Here is a 19,787-nt window from a genome sequence, read left to right on the forward strand (position 1 = left end):
TTAAACTCTGGTACCACCATCTTTCTGCAATTCCTCTTTTATTTTCCCTCGTATGAGACACTGACACACAAAAAACAAGACCCCTGCGATAGATTAAATTGGCGGGCAGAGATTGGCCCTGAAACCAAACTGATTTAAAAATTCCTTCATCTTTAGAAATTGATTATCTGCGAGTCTCCCCGATTTGGAGTTCTTCTCCCTGATTATCTGCGAGTCTCCCCGATTTGGAGTTCTTATCCCTGACTATCGGTGAGTCTCACTGATTTTTAGACTTCCACCCCACACTTTTTCATGAAAGTACCACATTTTGGTCAAGAATCCACCTAAAAAAATATCCCATCAAAGATATTGCAATCTACAACGAATCTGCATTTCTCAAGGACTCATGCAGTTACTAGAAAGTCAAACTACTTTCCAGCAGATAGAAATTCCTTTATTATTAAGTAAAAAAAAAGTCATTTTGATATGTTTTATAGTCACTGTCAAAACCTTTCAGACACGTGTCAAAAGTTCAGTTCAAACCATGTCCTGCAGGTATACTGTATTTAACAGCTGACTCGATGCTCAACTTGTTTTATGAGTGACATTGTAGCACAAGTGGAATGTTTGACGTACGTCAGGGGGTTGGTCGGCCTTTTATCTTGCAAGGCGTCTAAAATAACTTTTCACATGTCCCCTATAGCAGCAGAACAAGCAAATATGGCACGTACCTCCGGTGCCGCAAACTGCGATTCCTCATTGGTCTCCGTGGATGGGAACTGGATTCTTTTTTTGACCATCTCCAGGTACAACTCTTTCAACTCGGTCACATCCACAGCTCCATTCAAACCATTTGACCACGTCTGTTTTTATGAAACAAAGATAAAAAGTTATAAAACTGGTGGAAACTACTTTATACATTAAAAGTAGCAACCCCCCCAACCCCCCAATTATTATTTATCATTTTTTTTACCTTTACACATACACAGTTTTTCCAAGCTCAAAACCAAATAATTGGTCATATTGGATGTAGCATTACAGTATATACATACATATATATATACACACACACACACACACATACACATATATACATACATTGTAGATTAATGCGGTATTGTAAATGTTACAAAAGAACAATAGTGGTTACTTTTAAGATCCTCCATGGAAATAGTTTTTGTTGCTAATATACCCCCCATTGTGTTTCAGGGAAATGTACACGTTTTGTTCCTGCTGACAGAAGACTTACCATGATGAAACGAAGTATTCTATTTTGTATGTCTACTGGTAGATTGTACTTTGGGTTCAGCATTCTAACAAGCACATCCTTGGCGAATTCCCTCTTCACCACCAAGGACTGGAAAGTGGGCACACAGTTCTGCATACACATGTCCAGAAGCTGTACAGGAAACACATATGTTAATAGTGGAAACACCAATCTATATACTTGTTGTAGGTAGGTGACATTTATCAACATTCCAGGCTTCCTTTCAGTCTGATAACCATTATGTTTCAAATCTTGTATTACTTGTAACTTAATAGCATAGAGTCAGACAGTCCACACACACACACACACACACACACACACACACACACACACACACACACACACACACACACACACACACACACACACACACACACACACACACACACACACACACACACACACACACACACACACACACACACACACACTGCCAGTCCACACACACACTGCCAGTCCACACACACACTGCCAGTCCACACACACACTGCCAGTCCACACACACACTGCCAGTCCACACACACGCACGCACACACACGGCCACTCCACATACGGGCAGTTCACACACACACACACACGATTTTAAATACGTTAAAAAAAAAGCAAAGTGTGCATATACACACACACACACACACAATACCGAACGCAACTAGGAAAGAGGAAAATGGAAAAGTCCTGTAGTTGCCTGAATAGTGACATAATAAGGCCACAGAGAGCAGTTTGCGAGTTTTAGTAAGTACTGTGCTGCTGAAGATTGCACTGGAACTTCCTGTATGTCTTTTGTTCATACTGAAATTGCTACCACATCAACATGTACTGTAACGGATTTCCTTAAATAAATGGAACCGTGCTTGAAGCAAAGAATTGACATTCTAGTTCCTTAGAGACAATTAAGAGACATTTCCCCTTTCATTCTCCTTAAAGCCGCAGTTCCTCCTGATATGTTTTCAGCGGAGTAATGCGGCAGGCATACACTTATTGGGGATCCATGTTAAAATGGACACGAAATAAAAGGTGACGCTGTGTGCTCATTTGCATGTCATTACCCAGAATCCCTTGCGGCAGCAAGCGATAATGGGGGGAAAGCAGGGCTGCAGACCTGACTGAGACGTGTGACAGCGCTGTGATTATTTTTTATTTGTCGCATCTACAGATGAAACGAAGACACAAATACAGAAATGCACAACGGCAGCCGCGTGTCAGCCAGCCACAGACGTTCAGAAGTCGTGTCTTCGTGGCTCGTTGGATAGCTGAACCTCTGTATGCCAAGTGACAAGCGACGCGTTAGTAAAAGTACAGCGCCGGTACGTACGGACAGTGAAAGCCGCACTTCCTTGTGGTTGTAGTTCCTGCCGATCCTTTTCTTCAAAGCTTTTATGGCATCTTTTGGCCTAAAAAAATACAGACAACACAGATCTGACGATAACACATTTGAACAAAGGTTTTCTGTACAACGAAAGACCACAAAGTAGGAAATCGGAGGCCTTGAAACACGGGGTCACCTCTGACTTGCTACTGTGTATACGGCAGGTCGCCTTTATAAAGAAACTGACGGCTGATAAGACACATTAAATCTACATAGTCTGCTCATTCACTGCCCACCGGGGAACCTCGGACCCTATTAGATTTGGTTGCTTTCATATTTACGATAGCTATTTTGTGTTAATTATTAGTTAGGGGGACCACATTTCGCGCATGCGTGCTCGGCATGCGCCCATCGCGCATGCGCACAAGAGGCTGGCAACTTGCCGGCCGCTCGTGCGCATGCGAAATCGGCACTTGCTGGCTGCTCGTGAGCATGCCGTGAACGGCAAGCGCCAAAAAAAAAAACCCCGGGACATTTTGGAAAAAAAGTCGGGACCCGGGACAAAGCAGGACATCTGGTCACCCCGTTATTAGTGCTTCGGCTGCCAATCAGGCTACATAGACTCTCCTTGATAGGGCATGGGTAGCCGCACTGGCATTCAAAGGGTTATACGTCCTGTACATGAATGCTTTATCCCTTGGGGTAAACCAGGACATAGCTGGGGTCTGCCACTCCAAGGGGCGCCATGACGTAGTAGCTACGTCATCATCTATTTGCTCATTTTTGTAGGGCCTTAATGGTGGATAGAGAGGGCGCCAGTCGGATGTTGAGAGGAAGGGCATTCCAGAGTTGAGGGGCAGTAAGTTAGAGGTTTTAGGTGAGGTATTTCGGGCATTACTTAGCCCTGACAGGAGTAATACCGTATCCCACATCTGTACATCAGCGGCTGGCAAACCTCTTCTGGAGCGGAAATGGGACACTTCGCCGTGACCAAATGGCCAACGGGGCTTCGCCATGACTCACCCCACCACCGCAGCAGATCCGCCGCTGGAACCCAGCCGCTTCAAAGGTAAGTTTCATTACGGGGTAGGAGGTACATTTAGTTATTTTTTAGAAGTTTGGGTAGGGGGTTAATTGAAGGGGTTTTAGGGCAAGGGTTTGGGGTTAATTTAAGGGTTTTAGCAGTTGGGGTAGGGGATTCATTGAAGGGGTTTTAGGGTACAGTGTTTTAGGCCAAGGTTTTAGGGTATGGGGTTTTATGGTAAGGCACTTTACCTTAGCGGTGAAGTGGCCGGCGGTGGAAGCTTCCGGCGGCAGGGTGATTTTGGAATGTAAAGTTCTGGTACAGTAGGTTCTCATATCACCGTTTCTCTTATCTAACAAAGAAGGAGCGGCTCAGTAAGTACAGACACTGACTGGCACTGAGTATGAAGCAGGGGAACCTGGTTCATTTCCTGGTGTCGGCTCCTTGTGACCTTGGGCAAGTCACTTTATCTCTCTGTGCCGCAGGCACCAAAAACATAGACTGTAAGCTCCACGGGGCAGGGACCTGTGCCTGCAAAATGTCTCTGTAAAGCGCTACGTATAACTAGCAGCGCTATACAAGAACATGCTATTATTATTCAATTTTCCCTGCGTGAAAGGTATTAATACCTATTCTTTGTAAGGAAGCAACTAGAGACTCTTTGCTAAGACAATCAATTCTGTCTCTCTCGGACTCTGTTGACGCACACAATTGTTGCCATAATCTTGATTTTTATGCCTGAGTAACTCGCAAAATTGCCTCTCGTTTGTCCTTATTTCCACATAATTCATAGGTCTTGTGAAACCCCCTCCTCTCTGCACAGTGTGTGTAAGAGAGCACGGCCGTTATTCCCTCCAGCTTGCCACGGCAACATTGGTTAATACAATCAGCTTCAAAATATTGCTGCTCAGATCCATTGAAACATGTACAGTTATTGATATACATACCCATTTACCATTGAATTAATGATATCGCAGATATTCATAAACTGGCCCCAGTCTTCAGACTGACGTGTTTTCGCTGTGTTTATTTCTGTAAAAAGTAGGACATCAAAGTTAAAAAAAAAAAACAATACAATTTTTATGAGCATGTTCTGTACACTTTACAATAATAACTATTTCATATAGGGCTTTTCTCCCAACTGGGACTCAAAGCGCGTCACAATTACAGTATCGCGCCCGGTACGCAGCACATAGGAATGTTACAGACGCTGTCCCTGCTCAGGTGAGCTTACAATCTATATTTTTTTGGCTGTGTGTCCAGGCTTTTTAGTGAGTATACAATGTTTTGGCTCTGGTTACGTGACCTTGTATATAGGATTGGAGGTACCTTTAGATCAGTGTTTCCCAACTCCAGTCCCCGGGGAACCCCAACAGGACAGGTCTTAAGGATATCCCTGCTCCAGCACAGGTGGGTCAATCAGCGGCTCAGTCATTTTGACTGAGCCCCCTGTGCTGGAGCAGGGATATCCTTAAGACCTGACCTGTTGGGGTTCCCTGAGCACTGGAGCTGGGAAACAGTGCTTTAGATACATGCTGGCGTTACTTTTTATTCACACTCTCTGATTGTCTGTGTATATCATTTAGAGTTGATTTATCTCACTGTGTGATCGCTCTGGTTTAGTTTAGTTTATATATAAATATATGTAAATAAATACATATGTAGGGAGAAGGAGCAGCTCAATGAGTAAAGACACTGTCTGGCACTGAGTTTGGAAGCAGGGGAACCTGGTTCAATTCCCGGTGTCGGCTCCTTGTGACCTTGGGTGAGTCACTTTATCTCCCTGTGCCTCAGGCACCAAAAACATAGGTTGTAAGCTCCACGGGGCAGGGACCTATGTCTGCAAAATTTCTCTGTAAAGCGCTACATAAAACTAGCAGCGCTATACAAGAGCATGCTATTATTATTTTTATAAAACACCCCAATGCTACATCTAATATGACACATTATATAGTTAAATACTTATCTGAATTCTCATAAGTGAGGGTCATTTAGTTAAACTCTTGCAGGGGTTGTGTGTGTGTTTTGTAAATTTAAATGGGTGACCATTGTTTGAAGGTTTGCGACGCCCCCTCCCTGGTTTTTACGCTCACTCATCCCCACGTTTAAATATCCCGTCTTGCTATGCACCTGCGAATGACTCGTCTGCTGAAGCAGATCTCCCTCCACTAGAGAGGTGAGGAGCGTGTCTGCAGGTGGCGTTAGGACACGGAAGAAGGATATACTGTATCTTGGCGTGGTGGCAAAAAATGGTCAAGGGATTTAAGTAAGTGGCTTTCATTTATGAGAAGACAGAGAAGTATTTCATGTGTCATAGTGGATGCCGCATTGGGGCTTCTTGTTTTTTTGTTGTATACTTTAGGTGACAATCCCAGTAGCGCTCCTTGTCACACATATATATATGGTGCGCTGGGTTTGGGTTCTGAGTAGAGATGCGCACATTTTTTGGGGTGGATTTGGATCCGCAGTGGATCGGCCGGATCCTTTGGTCCGCGGATTTCTGCAGATCAAATCTCAAATAGGAGGCGAGCCGCGTTTTTGCGGATTTAAAAAAAAAAAAAATTATTATTACCAATACACTCCGCGGATCGGATTCTACAAATACGGACGGCAGGTTGTATCCCATCGCGGTTTTTGATGAATCCGCGCGGATTGAAACCGACCCAAATCCGTTTGCGGATTTTACACGGGCGAAACGGATATTGGGGGGGGGGTAAATGCAAGAAAATACGGGAAGCAGATTGGGGTAGATTCACCCACCTTTAGCAGTGAGCTAGCAGGGCTTGTGTGTGCAAGTGCCAAGTACAGGAGGGCCCCCGGTATGACGCGGGATTCTGTTCAAAGGGCCCGCCGCAAAATGAAAATCGCCGGAAAGCGGAACCGGCAATTTTTGGCATGTGCGCATGCGCAAACCGGCAATTCCCCCCTTCTGTGCATTCGAAACCTCTGTTCGGTGCGCGCAACCTCCGTTCGGTGCGCGCAACCTCCGTTCTGCGCATGCGCTCCCTCTGCAACTGCCTGTTCTGCGCGTGCGCGACCTCTGACTTTCTCGTTCTGCGCATGCGCAGACATGGTGGCCCCCTTCTCGGTACCGCCGTATCAGGGGGATCGCCAAAAAGTGGGGCGCCAAAAAACGGGGCGCCGAGAAGTGGGGCGCCGAGTAGCTGGGCCTTGCTGTATGTCAATTTCTGTCGAGAATTATTGAATGCCGTCAAAAAAAGCACCTTTTTCGTTTTATAAAAGTTCCTTTCGCCTGTCTGCTTATTCACGCCCAGCCTGCACCTACCCAGCACCCTACAGAAGCCCGAGAGACGGAGCACTGCCAATGTTTATAGCTAATCTGCTGTGGCCTCCGTTAGAGTCGGGTAAGGACGGTTTTAAATATAACTGGACCAGAAAACATACAGTGGTTAATATTTCGAAATCAGTGTTAAATATTCACAATATTTTATTTTTAACAAAAACTTCTAAACAGCCACAAAAAAACAACAACAAAAAAGGATTTCTTTCTGAAATCTGCAAAGCCTTCCTTAACCCAAGAAACACCCGTATAATTTGCTGGCGTTTCACGTAGGAAAAAAATGAGTCACGATTCTGACCGACACGTATATAAAAAGTGAGTGTAATAAAAACACGGCGCGCCGAAATGAAAAATGTGGAATGTAATTTGGTTTGCGCGCTAAAACAATAGAAAAATAATCTGCAGTTATTGGATTCTCATTTGAGATACGAGGCCAATGAAGATGCGATCAAGAACTGCATCTCTGTGAAATGCTATATACAGTATGTATTTGTCAGCAGTATATCAAAACCGGTGCATGTACAGGCCTCAAATTAACCCTTTAAAGCAGCAGTTCAAGCAATATCCTACATGTGTGTTTTTTTTAAAATAATTCACTTCTGTACTATGAGAAAATACTTAGCATTATAAAAAAAATGTTTTAAAGACATTTTTAATGTTTCTAATGTAGAAAGCATTTCCAAAGTCACAGCCCCCGTCCCCTTCTGATAGGCTCTTGCTCTTGAGCCCCGCCCTCTCTAGCAGTGCACCAATTGTATCTAGTAACTGCCCTGTCAATCATATTCCAGGAACTACATTGCCCAAAATGCTGTGCAAGAACTGAATTAAATAGCCCCGAGCACGCGATCGATTACAGGAGAACGGATCGATCTGCAGCTTAGCTAATCACTTGTCAGTGTGCAGATTGTATTGATGCACATATTGAATGCCTTTTATGCCAAGATTTCAGGGAGCCACAAAAATATAAATGACACATAATTATAGTTACTACTAACCAATTACAAGCTGTGAAAAAAGGGCAGACGTACCCAAAGATGGACAGCACCCACAGCAGAGACTTGCGAAATCTAAAAAGCCCTACATATCCCCATACATCTATAAAGAACTTGGTCTTGAGCAACTCTCAGCACAATAAATGCACACGAGTACTAATTATCTTTAAGGGATGATGCAACGATGGACAATTAGGATAAGTAGTGTTAAGAAATTAATTGGAAACTTCCTATTGTAATATGTGCATCATGTAATTCCTCCCACTGACAGACGCCAAGTCACGAAGGACACCCAGTAGACTTGCCACCAGGGCCAGCTTGGAACATGGCAGGGTCCAGTGCAGTGGGACCACCATTAAGCCGGCCCTGGACTTGCCACCTCTAGGTCAGTCCAGGCCAGATTTGAAGGTCCTTTGCTCTCCATAGAACAGAAGAGCTAGAACGACCTGGAAACAAAAGCAGAACGGAACCGACCTGGTTTCATTTGGCAACCCTTAGGCACACGAAACAAAACAATAGCACAATGCCTCGATAGAAAGGACACGACTGCCGTGTTTACCTGGTCATTTATATAGAACAACATTTATAGAATCCTTATCCAGGGCGCTGTACATTAGTTATTACAGACACAATCTATGATTTTGATGCCTGACGCACAGAGAGATAAAGTGACTTGCCCAAGGTCACAAGAAGCCGACACCGGGTATTGAACCAGGCTCCCCTGCTTCAAGCTCGATGTCATTGTTTCTAAGAATCAGTGTCATTACTCACTGAGCCGCTCCTTCGCCCTTTTAACTCGAATAGGCAAATAGAAGCACAGGCTTACCACAAGTATTTAAGCATGTGTACGTCTACGAGTGTGTTTGTACATGAGTGTACAGATGTAGCAGACGATATTGCCTACGTTAATGCAATGAAACGCACGAAAAAACACGCAGAAGAATTTTGGAAATCTGAGCACTTACTTTTTTTACAACACACACACACTCTCACACACTCTCACACACACTCACACACACTCTCTCACACTCTCTCACACACACACACACTCACACACTCACACACTCACACACTCACACACTCACACACTCACACACTCACACACTCTCACACTCTCACACTCTCACACTCTCACACTCTCACACTCTCACACTCTCACACTCTCACACTCTCACACTCTCACACTCACACACTCTCACACTCACACACACACACACACACACACACACACTGAATCAGGGGAACCTGGTTAAATTCCCAGAGTCAGCTCCTTGTGACCTTGGGCAAGTGACTTTATCTCCCTGCCTCAGGCACCAAAAACAAGCTCTTCTGGGCAGGGACTGTGTGTGTAACATTCCTACGTGTCGCGTACCCCGCGCTATCTTGTCATTCAGAAGCGCCCTGGGTCCCATTGGGAGAAAAGCGCTATCTGAAATAAAGTTATTATTATTTTTTATTACAACACGCACACCACACTCACCAATAATGTCATTTACATATCCCCCCCCATAATCCAAAACCAGACAAGCAACCGCCTCACCAACCAACATACAAGTAAAACCTAAACACTGTGTCAAGTGACAAGCATCTATATTATTTAGAAATACTATTTTATTTTTCCAATTAGTAATAAAATCAGGTTTTCCAGCTACTTTTGCAGCGTGGGAATCTTATCAGAGGCAGCCAATTGGAATAGGTGTGTCACAGTAATAAAGGTGTTGGCTTTTCTTGAACACACAAGCTTGAGTGCTTAATGTGTGCTTAATGTGTGCTTCCGCCATTGTCATAAAGTGTGATAAATAATTCTCTCTCTCTACCGGTTACCCACTTTTTATTGGGTATTAATATTGCTCCTGTGACAGTAGCCATCCGAAGTACATTGAAACGGAATGAAGCTATTTAATGAGTATCCGGAGAGAGGTGCAGAGGTCCAATGTTTCAATAGAAAAAAAATAATAATTCGCGATGAGGTAGCAAAGATAGAAATGATGGGCGCCAGGAGCTTTCGTAGGACCAACACTCTATATTTCCCCCCCTTTACCAGGGCTCTTCTCATCCATCACAGTACTCCTAGTTACAGATGACATTGTTTCCATTTGGACTGTTTGTACTCCTCACTGTTGCATCCCCGGGTGCGCTCACTTAACACACTGGGGAGGTGCGGGCACTTGGCTGGGTTCTACATAGTAACATAGCAGATGAGGTTGAAAAAAGACGTACGTCCATCAAGTTCAACCTATCTGATTAATTGACCTGTCCCTGTTATGCATAACGTCCATTTTGCTCTGTCACTATGGGCCCCTTCAGCGGCCCAGGGAAACTCAATATGGATAATGGATCTACGTCCCGCTCCTGTGTCTAAACTGCCATTTTAAAACAGACTAGGACTGAGGCGAGTGTGTGGATCTGCCTATAGGACTGGTCCTATTGTACCCTGGAGGCCCCCTCATGGGGACCACTGTAGTGTGCATGCCTCTTCCGTGACCACTGTATTCACCTTGGCCATATGTCCGGACCCTATCAGAAGGGCCACTGTCCCTAACCAGAACATTAGAAATGGGGACTGGTCCTTCCTATATACTCAGGAATATAATTCTTAACTATATACACTAAGGCTCCTCCACTCTCACCCCTGCAGGAATCTACACTCTAGAACCTTCTCTTGCCTATATACACACACACCCTGTGGTGTCCCTGACTCCAGGCAACAGTGGCAGGGATTAGCCTCTGCTGGCTCACCGCAGCCCCATGTAATAGGTAAGGACATTACTTTCTATGGGGGTCTGCACCATTATCCCCATAAGGCTATGGTAAAACCATAAATGGGGGGGGGGGGGGGGAGGGGTTACATATGTAATAACTACAGATTTTTTTAGGCACAGATAAATTATACATTAACCCTTTGAGTGTCGGTGGAACTGCGGAAGAGGAGAAGTCCCCCATCCTACGTTTCTCTACCGGCTAAACCCCATTCAGTGACCCAGAGGAGCGCATAACGCAAGCTCACCCCCGAGAACGAGCAGAAAGCCCACGGGACCCCCGGAAGTGCCAGACCTCGCGACATGGTGGCTGCGTCATGGGGCACTGAAAGGGTTAAAAGTAAGAAGAGTAAGAATGCTGCAGCGATTCAAATGAGCTAGAAGGACTTTGTTCGAAAAATTCCCAAATGTTAGGCAGCCATATTTAAGAAGCCCTGCGGAATTTTACTTTAATATTCCTCGGCAATGGAAAACGGATGGCAGAGATATTTTTGAAAACGAGAATGAAAAAAGCGAAGCGATTTCAAGAAGAGTTTGGAGACGCAGAAGTGAGGAATTGGGCTTTAGAAAAGAGTCATCTACTCTACAACGGGAAAAAAATATTGGGGTGGAATACCCCAATTAGCTAGTGCTTGAAAAAGCCCAATCGCCGGGTGAAACGCGTTAGAGGTGCAGGGGCATGATTCCCCTCCTCTTTTTTATCCATGTTTGAATAAAGGACATCGTTTACAGCACAGTCCAGCCTCAGCATTTTCTTCCTGCATCGTAGTGCCCGCTGATCCACCTCTCCTCATCGGTATAGGTGATTTTTGCATACTCTACAACGGGTGCCCATCTAATCTTCTAACACAAGGCCTGCGGGCCTATGGTACACATCTCCCTATGATATACAGTAATATTCACCTACTCAGTGGTCGAATTGTCTTGATACTTTTTAGACCAAGAAACCACAAGTTTGTAATAAACAAATCTATATACTTTTTTTTTTAAATATCACTTTTTTTTAAAATAAAGTTTCTTCCTTTGTGTTTTTTTGAGAGCATTGTACAGACCTTTGTAACACGAAGTCAAAAGAGTTTCGCCCCAAAGTTTGAGACGTACCGCTATTTTTTATGGCACTCATCACTGTGTAAACTAGGGGTGGCTAACTCCAGTCCTCAAGGGCCGCCAAACAAGTCAGTTTATCCCTGCTTCAGCACAGGTGCTGAGCCACCTGTGCTGAAGCAGGGATATCCTGAGAACCTGACTTGTTGTCGGCCACCCCTGGTCTATACTCTATACCCCAAGTCTCGTGTTGTCAGAGAGCGAAGGACCGTGGCAAAGACGAAACAGCAACAAGCATAATATTTACACTACAGGGTGGAGATATTTTGCCCATTTGTAGATAGTCGACTGCAAGAAGAAGTCCTGATATTTTGGTTACGTTGTACAGAACGAAATGAGGTTGGTAACAGGTAGGATGCTTGTTTAGTATAAGCGTACGCCTGAAACACAGCACAAGTCCAAGGTGAGATAACGTTTAGATAAACGCATCACCTTTCCGGAAGGCGGAGCTGGGACAGTCTGACACGGGGAATACACTGGGAGACAACTAGGGTTGCCAGACGGCTTCTCCAAAAATACTGGACTCAATGGTGAAAGGTGCGTCAGGTCACTATGTCCAGGGAGGTAATACCGGACACATACATGTCCAGTATTACAGTACCCCTCATTTTTTACTGGACAGAGTATCCAAACACAGGACAGTCCAGTTCAATATCGGACACCTGGCAACCCTAGAGACACCGTAGGGGACGACTCTAATGATGTAGGATGTGATACTGTATCCGCTGTATAAGGAAACAAGAGCATTGCATGCGCTGTAGTTATTTCTGATATATTGTTGCGTTTCTACAGACCGGCACAATCACTTCTCGATGGAATACCCGGAACCCCCTCAGGAGGTACGTATCGCAGGAAGCAGGGGGTCCCCTGAACCGAAATGAATGCGGTTCAGCTCCGGCGACCCCCCCCCCCGTGCTTCAACCCTACATATGTTAAAAAATAAAAGAGGAAAGCTGCAGGGCTGCTACACTTCCCCTCTCGCTGCCCCCCCCCCCCCGAGACCTGCCGCCCCTTACCCAAGGTATGCCCAGGGACGGGCCTGAGATTCTGAGCCAATAGGGGAATGGGAGAGAAGGGGGTTCTGATTCTGCCGGCGCAAACTCTTGATGAACACAGCGACAGACAAAGGGGAGCAGCCGGAGGAGATCAAACCCTCTCCATCTCACCATGTTTACATAATACATTTAACACCTGATTTTAAATGCTTGTAGGTGGTCGATTTTGGTTTAAGAAAACCATTAAAAGGTGCACCATGTGGTCTTAGCAGAGATTGGCCCTTTAAACTCGCGTGAGGCACAATACCACTAGTTTTTAGCGACACTTCAATGAATGCCGATGGTCATTGAAGTGGAAAGTTCAGCCGGCTTCTGTAGCCACGATGAAAGATTTTACAGGATCAAGGGAGTCGTGATTTTTCACTTTGAAGAGGGGATTAGTATGAACAAAACATGTTGTGACTAGAGAAATACTACCCTGCGTTACATAACCTCGCATGCGTTTGTTGTGGCTCTCGGGGAAGTGCCGTAGAGGCAGAGAAAGCGCTTAGCAATGCAACCTCTTCTCTGTCATCTGCAACATGTGTCAGAAATGCAAAGCAGCAGTATTCCGCCTCAGATTCCCATTTTATTTTAGTACTGCAAATAAAGATCGCCCACTGCCGGGCACGTTTCCACCCCGGGCAGGTCGGCAGCCCTGCGCTGCCCCATTATCTCTCTGTGCTTCCACTGCAGCCAGGGATTCTGGGGAATGACGTGCAAATCAGCACGCTGTGGGTCGTTTCTTGCTTCTTGTCCTGCCACATTACACAGATTTTCAGTGCAGCCTGGGTTAAAGAAGTGCAGAGCCAGCAACCCTGCTCACAGACAGCTATTTCAACCTTTTGGGGCTCATCAGTGCGAGGATGGTTACTCAAATTGCTTAGTTATCTTATAAAAAATCCCAATATATAGTAATGGCATACTCTGTAGCTTCTATGAAAGTGCTGTGTGACCCTTTATGCAATACTGAGTCCATCCAGGTAGGATTTAATGTTAGATCTCCCTCTCTCTATCGCGCACTCTCTCTATCTTGCTCTCTTTCTCTATCGCGCTCTCTCTCTATCATCCTCTCTCTCTCTCTCTCTCTCTATCGCGCTCTCTCTCTATCATTCTCTCTCTCTCTCTGTCGCGCTCTCTCTCTATCGCTCTCTCTCTATCGCTCTCTCTCTATCGCTCTCTCTCTATCGCTCTCTCTCTATTGCTCTCTCTCTATTGCTCTCTTGCGTTCTCTCTCTCGCTCTCTCTCTCTCGCGCTCTCTCTCTCTCTATCGCTCTCTCTCTCGCTCTCTCTCTAATGCACTCTCTATCGCACTCTCTCTCTATTGCTCTATCGCACTCTCTCTCTATCGCACTCTCTCTCTATCGCGCTCTCTCTCTATCGCACACACTATCGCACACACTCTCTATCGCACTCGCTCTCTCTCTATCGCGCTCTCTCTCTATCGCACTCTCTCTCTATCGCACTCTCTCTCTATCGCACTCTCTCTCTATCGCACTCTCTCTCTATCGCACTCTCTATCGCACTCTCTCTATCGCACTCTCTCTCTCGCACTCTCTCTCTCTATCGCGCGCTGTCTATCGCACTCTCTCTCTATCGCACTCTCTCTCTCTATCGCACTCTCTCTCTCTATCGCACTCTCTCTCTCTATCGCACTCTCTCTCTATGGCACTCTCTCTCTCTATGGCACTCTCTCTCTCTATGGCACTCTCTCTCTCTATGGCACTCTCTCTCTCTATGGCACTCTCTCTCTCTATCGCACTCTCTCTATCGCACTCTCTCTCTCGCACTCTCTCTCTCTATCGCACTCTCTCTCTATCGCACTCTCTCTCTATCGCACTCTCTCTCTATCGCACTCTCTCTCTTTCTATCGCACGCTCTCTATCGCGCTCTCTCTCTATCGCTCTCTCTCTATTGCGCTCTCTCTCTATCGCGCTCTCTCTCTCTATCGCGCTCTCTCTCTATCGCGCTCTCTCTCTATCTTGCTCTCTCTCTCTATTGCACTCTCTATCGCACTCTCTCTCTATCGCACTCTCTCTCTCTATCGCACTCTCTCTCTATCGCACTCTCTCTCTCTATCGCACTCTCTCTCTCTATCGCACTCTCTCTCTATCACACTCTCTCTCTCTCTATCGCACTCTCTCTCTCTATCGCACTCTCTCTCTCTATCGCACTCTCTCTCTCTATCGCTCTCTCTCTCTATCGCACTCTCTCTCTATCAAACTGAACAATGAAGCAAGTTCACCATCTTTTGGTCAACTAAAACTACAGACCTCTCGTTAAATTATGTCATATTTAACTAACGTAAGGTGGTTGAAGGATACTCGGACACTGAAGGGTTAAGGAGTTGCGTTCAGACAGGTCCGATTTACTTACCAATTAGGTGTCCAACAGGAGTGCTGAAGGGGTCTTTGGAGCTCTTCCCGAAAGCCATGGCTACATCAAGTTATTCGACTCTCAAGTCGAAGCAGCCACCAGCCAAACCCGACGGGGGAAAACTCTTAATCCGTTTGTAGTTTCCATGTAAACTCTACATGACATGAGAACGTGATTAGCAGAGTTCCTTTCTGTGTGTTACCTGCTTCACTGGAAGAGGGCTGGGTTGGGGGAGGAGGGACTTGGAGAACATCAACCAGGAAACAGAGGCCGGTACTTAGGCAAATAGAGGTGGTGGACTATGCCTGTCACGTGTGACATGTGTAGTGATGATAACAAGGGAGTGTGTTTTTTTTCGCAACAGTTATCCAACAGGGAAAGGGTCCCTGCGTACAGTATGAATCAGGGCAAGGTGGAGGAAAGGAAACAGATCAATTAATGAATTATGCAAGACCTGGAAACAATGTAAAGACAAATGTATAAACGTGACCAGAATGAACCAATGTCAGTGACATCACAAACTTCTGTTCCTGGTGGTTCCAAATGTATTTATGTCTTTGTTTATATAGCGCCATTCATGTACATAGCGCTTCACAGCGGTAACACACGGGACAATCATATAAATAACAGATAATACAAATAACTGGTCATGGGAATAAGTGCTTCAGACATAAAAGTAACATTTAGGAAGAGGAGTCCCTGCTCCGAAGAGCTTACAATCTAATTGGTGGGTAGGAAGGACGTGCAGAGACAGTAGGAGGCAAATGAGTTGGCGTTCCTCAAACAGCAGAGGGCCGTGTGTATCAGCACAGAGAAAAGTGCGTCGGATGTGAGAAGCGTTTCTTGCACCTGATGCAGAATTTTAGACGCGTACCACCTCCCCTGTTCAGATGTTTCTTGCAAATTGGGAAAAAAAAGAATGGCGCACATCTAATTATACTGTGTGCACCATGTAACTCTCCCCAACGCCTCCTACTGACAGTCCATGAAATCGCAGGCTGGGGGCAGACAAGGCAAAATACTGAGATACATACTGTAGGTGCAGGGGGAGAATGCCCCGGTTTTGTGCCAAGTTGCCCTTGATACATGGTCCCCAAAGCCATTATTAAACTGGTAAATTATTTCAAGCGACAATCCCTCCCAGGACGGGGGTGTACTAATGAAAGTCCTTTTGCTGCGTTTTTTTAGCAATCGTACTCTTTTTGAAATTCTGTAGTTCAATTCTGGTGTGTGTCTTGGGGGGGAGCTGTGTGTGTCTTGGGGGGGGCTGTGTCTTGGGGGGGAGCTGTGTGTGTCTTGGGGGGGGGGCTGTGTGTGTCTTGGGGGGGGAGCTGTGTGTGTCTTGGGGGGGAGCAGTGTGTGTCTTGGGGGGGAGCTGTGTGTGTCTTGGGGGGGAGCAGTGTGTGTCTTGGGGGGGAGCGGTGTGTGTCTTGGGGGAGCTGTGTGTGTCTTGGGGGGGAGCGGTGTGTGTCTTGTGGGGGGAAGGAGCTGTGTGTGTCTTGGGGGGGAGCTGTGTGTGTCTTGTGGGGGGGAAACTGTGTGTGTCTTGGGGGGGGGGGAGCTGTGCGTGTCTTGGGGGGGGGGGGCTGTGTGTGTATCTTGGGGGACTGTGTGTGTTATTACTAAAGAAATCCTAGGATAAGGCATCCCAGATGCTTCCCCTATTTCTTGTGATACAGACCCCAAAGTACAGAGGGACCCCAAAATGTAAGAGTCTTAAGAGAGAAGGAAACAGCATGGAGCAGAGGGAGAGGTGTGTGTGTCCAACACATTGCACCTTTCACCATTGTGTCCAGTATTTTTGGAGAAGCCACATGGCAACCCCTAATTATCCTCCCAAGGACGAAGGATAAAAAGCCAGTTGTGGACGGAGGGAAGCAGACCCCATATTTGCGGTAGTCGCCTTTGGCGAAAGTAAAGGAGACTGGTACATGACCGTGGCAGGCAAGGGAGGAACAGGGTCAATTTAACCCCCTCACTGCCAGATTAAGCCAACAACGCTTTACAAAGCAAAGGGGATAGGAAGGGAGCATGGTAGTGTGGGGAGGCCGTGTGCCAGAGGGGCATTTTGAATGTGAAATAAATAATAGAGCATGCAATTATATTTGTTTCCTACAGTGTCCATCCCACCGTTCTGTTTGTTTAAAATCCATTTTTGCCTCAGTTGTTTTGTTATCACTAAAGCGGCAGGCGGCCCCTTTCTATATTTGTACATTTTTACCCTTTCCAAAACGTTTTTTTTTAATCTTTAAAATCTGACGCTTCATTCAGGAGATGCCCAGGAGGTTCGAAATCATGGAGTTCTCCCCAGAGCCCAGCGCAATCTAAATGTTACCACGGCAACCGCAGGAGCTAGAGCTTAACGAGGACGAATTCTCCAAGGACCAAAACAAACTAATTCCAGTGATATACCAGAGGTTTCATCGGAGTTATTGATATTGTTCACCCAAATCTGACACCCATACGTATTTTGAATGTATTTTTGTAAAGTGAGACTTGGGAGGTGTTTGATTCCTTCTGGCTGCTCCCTTTTGTGTGATGTCACCGTTTGATGTCACTGGGTGATGTCACAGTGTGATCAGCAAGTGCCTGTACAGTCAGAGTCCCCACCTCCTCTTACCTTTATCGGTTCTCTGATCAGGACGGCGTAGGATAGGGGGAAAGGAAATTCTTGATTGACAAACACTTCCACATTTAGAGGTTCCTAAGAAATTCAACTAGTCGACTTTAAGAGAGTCGTGATTATTTGCCCGGGAGGCAAGATACTAACATTTAAATACCAGGACAAACCAGTGCTACTTTCACGGGTAAGTACAGTATCTGGGGAAACAGTGAGGCCGAAGCACAGCAATGAGCAGGATTCAGCGCAGGATATCCCTTGCTAAGTAAAACATTGTACACACACACACACACGCGTCAACTTCATTCCTCCCTCACCCCCGCCTCTCTCCCTCCCATCACTTTCCTTTAATACCTTATGATAGCCCCAATTCTTTGCACCCCTCTTATTTTGCGTGATGAGTGAGAGAGAGAGAGAGAGAGAGAGAGAGAGAGAGAGAGAGAGAGAGAGAGAGAGAGAGAGAGAGAGAGGAGAGAGAGAGAGGGTGAAAGAGAGAGAGAGGGTGAAGGAGAGAGAGAGGGTGAAGGAGAGAGAGAGACTTAGGCACATCATAAGGTATTCAAGGAAAGTGAGGGGGGAGAGAGAAGGGGGTGAAGGGGGGTGAGAGAGAAGGGGGAGAGAGAAGTGAGTGAGGGGGGAGAGAGAAGGTGGCAAGGGGAGGAATGAGGTTGGTTTCTCAGAATTCATGAGCAACGCAGGGATACATACATACATAATAATGATTAAATAAACAAGGTGATGCTGGACTCTGATTAATTATAAGAAATGGGCAAGGTGGGACATGTGTCTTTGGCAGAGAAAAGGTCTATAATGATAAGAAATGAGCAAAATGTGACTGTGCCAAATAATTCAATAAAAAAATGAAGCAACGCCATTCAATCCCTGTGGCTGCGAGAGGTTCACTGCCGCAGGGTTTGGTGGCACGAAACCTTTGCAATACTGGATTTGATACCACAACACCCTACTGAGGTTTCCTGGCTTGTCAGGGCTTGTGGAAAGATACACACCTGTACTTCCCCTTACAGTATATGAGAAGATTTCACTAAAGTACGGCTTTGATTTCGCAGTGCGTTGCTGCTCCCTCCAGCAGACAATGGGTTAAGAATGACCAACGCAAATAGACAGCAGTTAATTGGCGATCGACTGCCCACTGCAAAATGTGTCACTCTAAAAGAGCAGGGCACGTCCCACACAGTGCAGATCATTCTGATCGCTCCATTGGACGTCCGTAACGTCTGATGTTCAGGGTGTGTCATGGGCCACTCAAACAGCTAAAACACCCAGTCATGCCGATAGCTCGGGAGTGGCCAACTCCAGTTCTCAAGGGCCACCAACAGGTCAGGTTTTAGCATGTTATGCGCACACGCTGCTTTCTTCTGTAGAAAAGCAGCGAGGAATGCCAGTTACCTGTTCAGTTCTATGCTTATTGCAATACATTTGAGCTGCATAGGGAATGACAAATGAGATACTTGATATACGACAGCTGTTGTGTTCTATTAACCATTAAATATTTGACCCGTAATTTTGATGCCACAAAGTCTCCTCTTCGTTCGTTCTGCTTTGTGATCTGGTTTTCACATTAAACTCAATGGCTGCCATCACAAGAGTCAGGAGCTGCTGTCCGCGCAGAGATTCAAATACTGAGATTAAATATACATCTGACACACTTTGATCACTGGCTGGGAGAACATCGGTGCCTCAAGGAGTCACCTTTCTCCAAGAAAAAAAAATACTACATTATTTCACAACAACAAAAGTAAATGTAAAGGATAATATATATATATATATATATATATATATATATATATATATATATATATATATATATATATATATATATATAGCAACTGTAAATATTACTGTATGTTCATTTGCATGTCTTAGACGGGTCTGCAACCCTGTCTTTCCCCATTGTCGCCCAGCATACAGCGCTTCCACTGCAGCAAGGGATTCTGGGAAATGACATGCAAATGTATTATATATATATATTTTGTAAGCAAATAGGCGCCGATACTCGGGGAAAG

At 45.6% G+C, this 19,787-nt stretch overlaps 1 protein-coding gene across 2 annotated transcripts in view; it reads right to left on the bottom strand.

Moving 5' to 3' along the window:
* The window catches only part of TOM1L1 (target of myb1 like 1 membrane trafficking protein), a 49,016-nt gene extending 33,635 nt beyond the window's left edge, over window positions 1-15,381 (bottom strand). Inside the window, exons 1-5 of one of the 2 annotated variants that reach the window (XM_075579854.1) lie at window positions 15,144-15,381; window positions 4,524-4,608; window positions 2,559-2,637; window positions 1,229-1,378; window positions 711-842 (exon numbers count right to left, since the gene is read on the bottom strand). In XM_075579854.1, the coding sequence (XP_075435969.1) occupies window positions 711-842; window positions 1,229-1,378; window positions 2,559-2,637; window positions 4,524-4,608; window positions 15,144-15,201 (504 nt within the window). In that variant the 5' untranslated portion in view covers window positions 15,202-15,381. The remainder of the gene's footprint in view (window positions 1-710; window positions 843-1,228; window positions 1,379-2,558; window positions 2,638-4,523; window positions 4,609-15,143) is intronic. The other variant, XM_075579855.1, reaches the window with a different exon arrangement.
* Between the last annotated feature and the right edge of the window lie 4,406 nt (window positions 15,382-19,787).

This window comes from Ascaphus truei, chromosome 22, assembly GCF_040206685.1.
Source record: "Ascaphus truei isolate aAscTru1 chromosome 22, aAscTru1.hap1, whole genome shotgun sequence".
NCBI classification, from domain to species: Eukaryota; Metazoa; Chordata; class Amphibia; order Anura; family Ascaphidae; genus Ascaphus; species Ascaphus truei.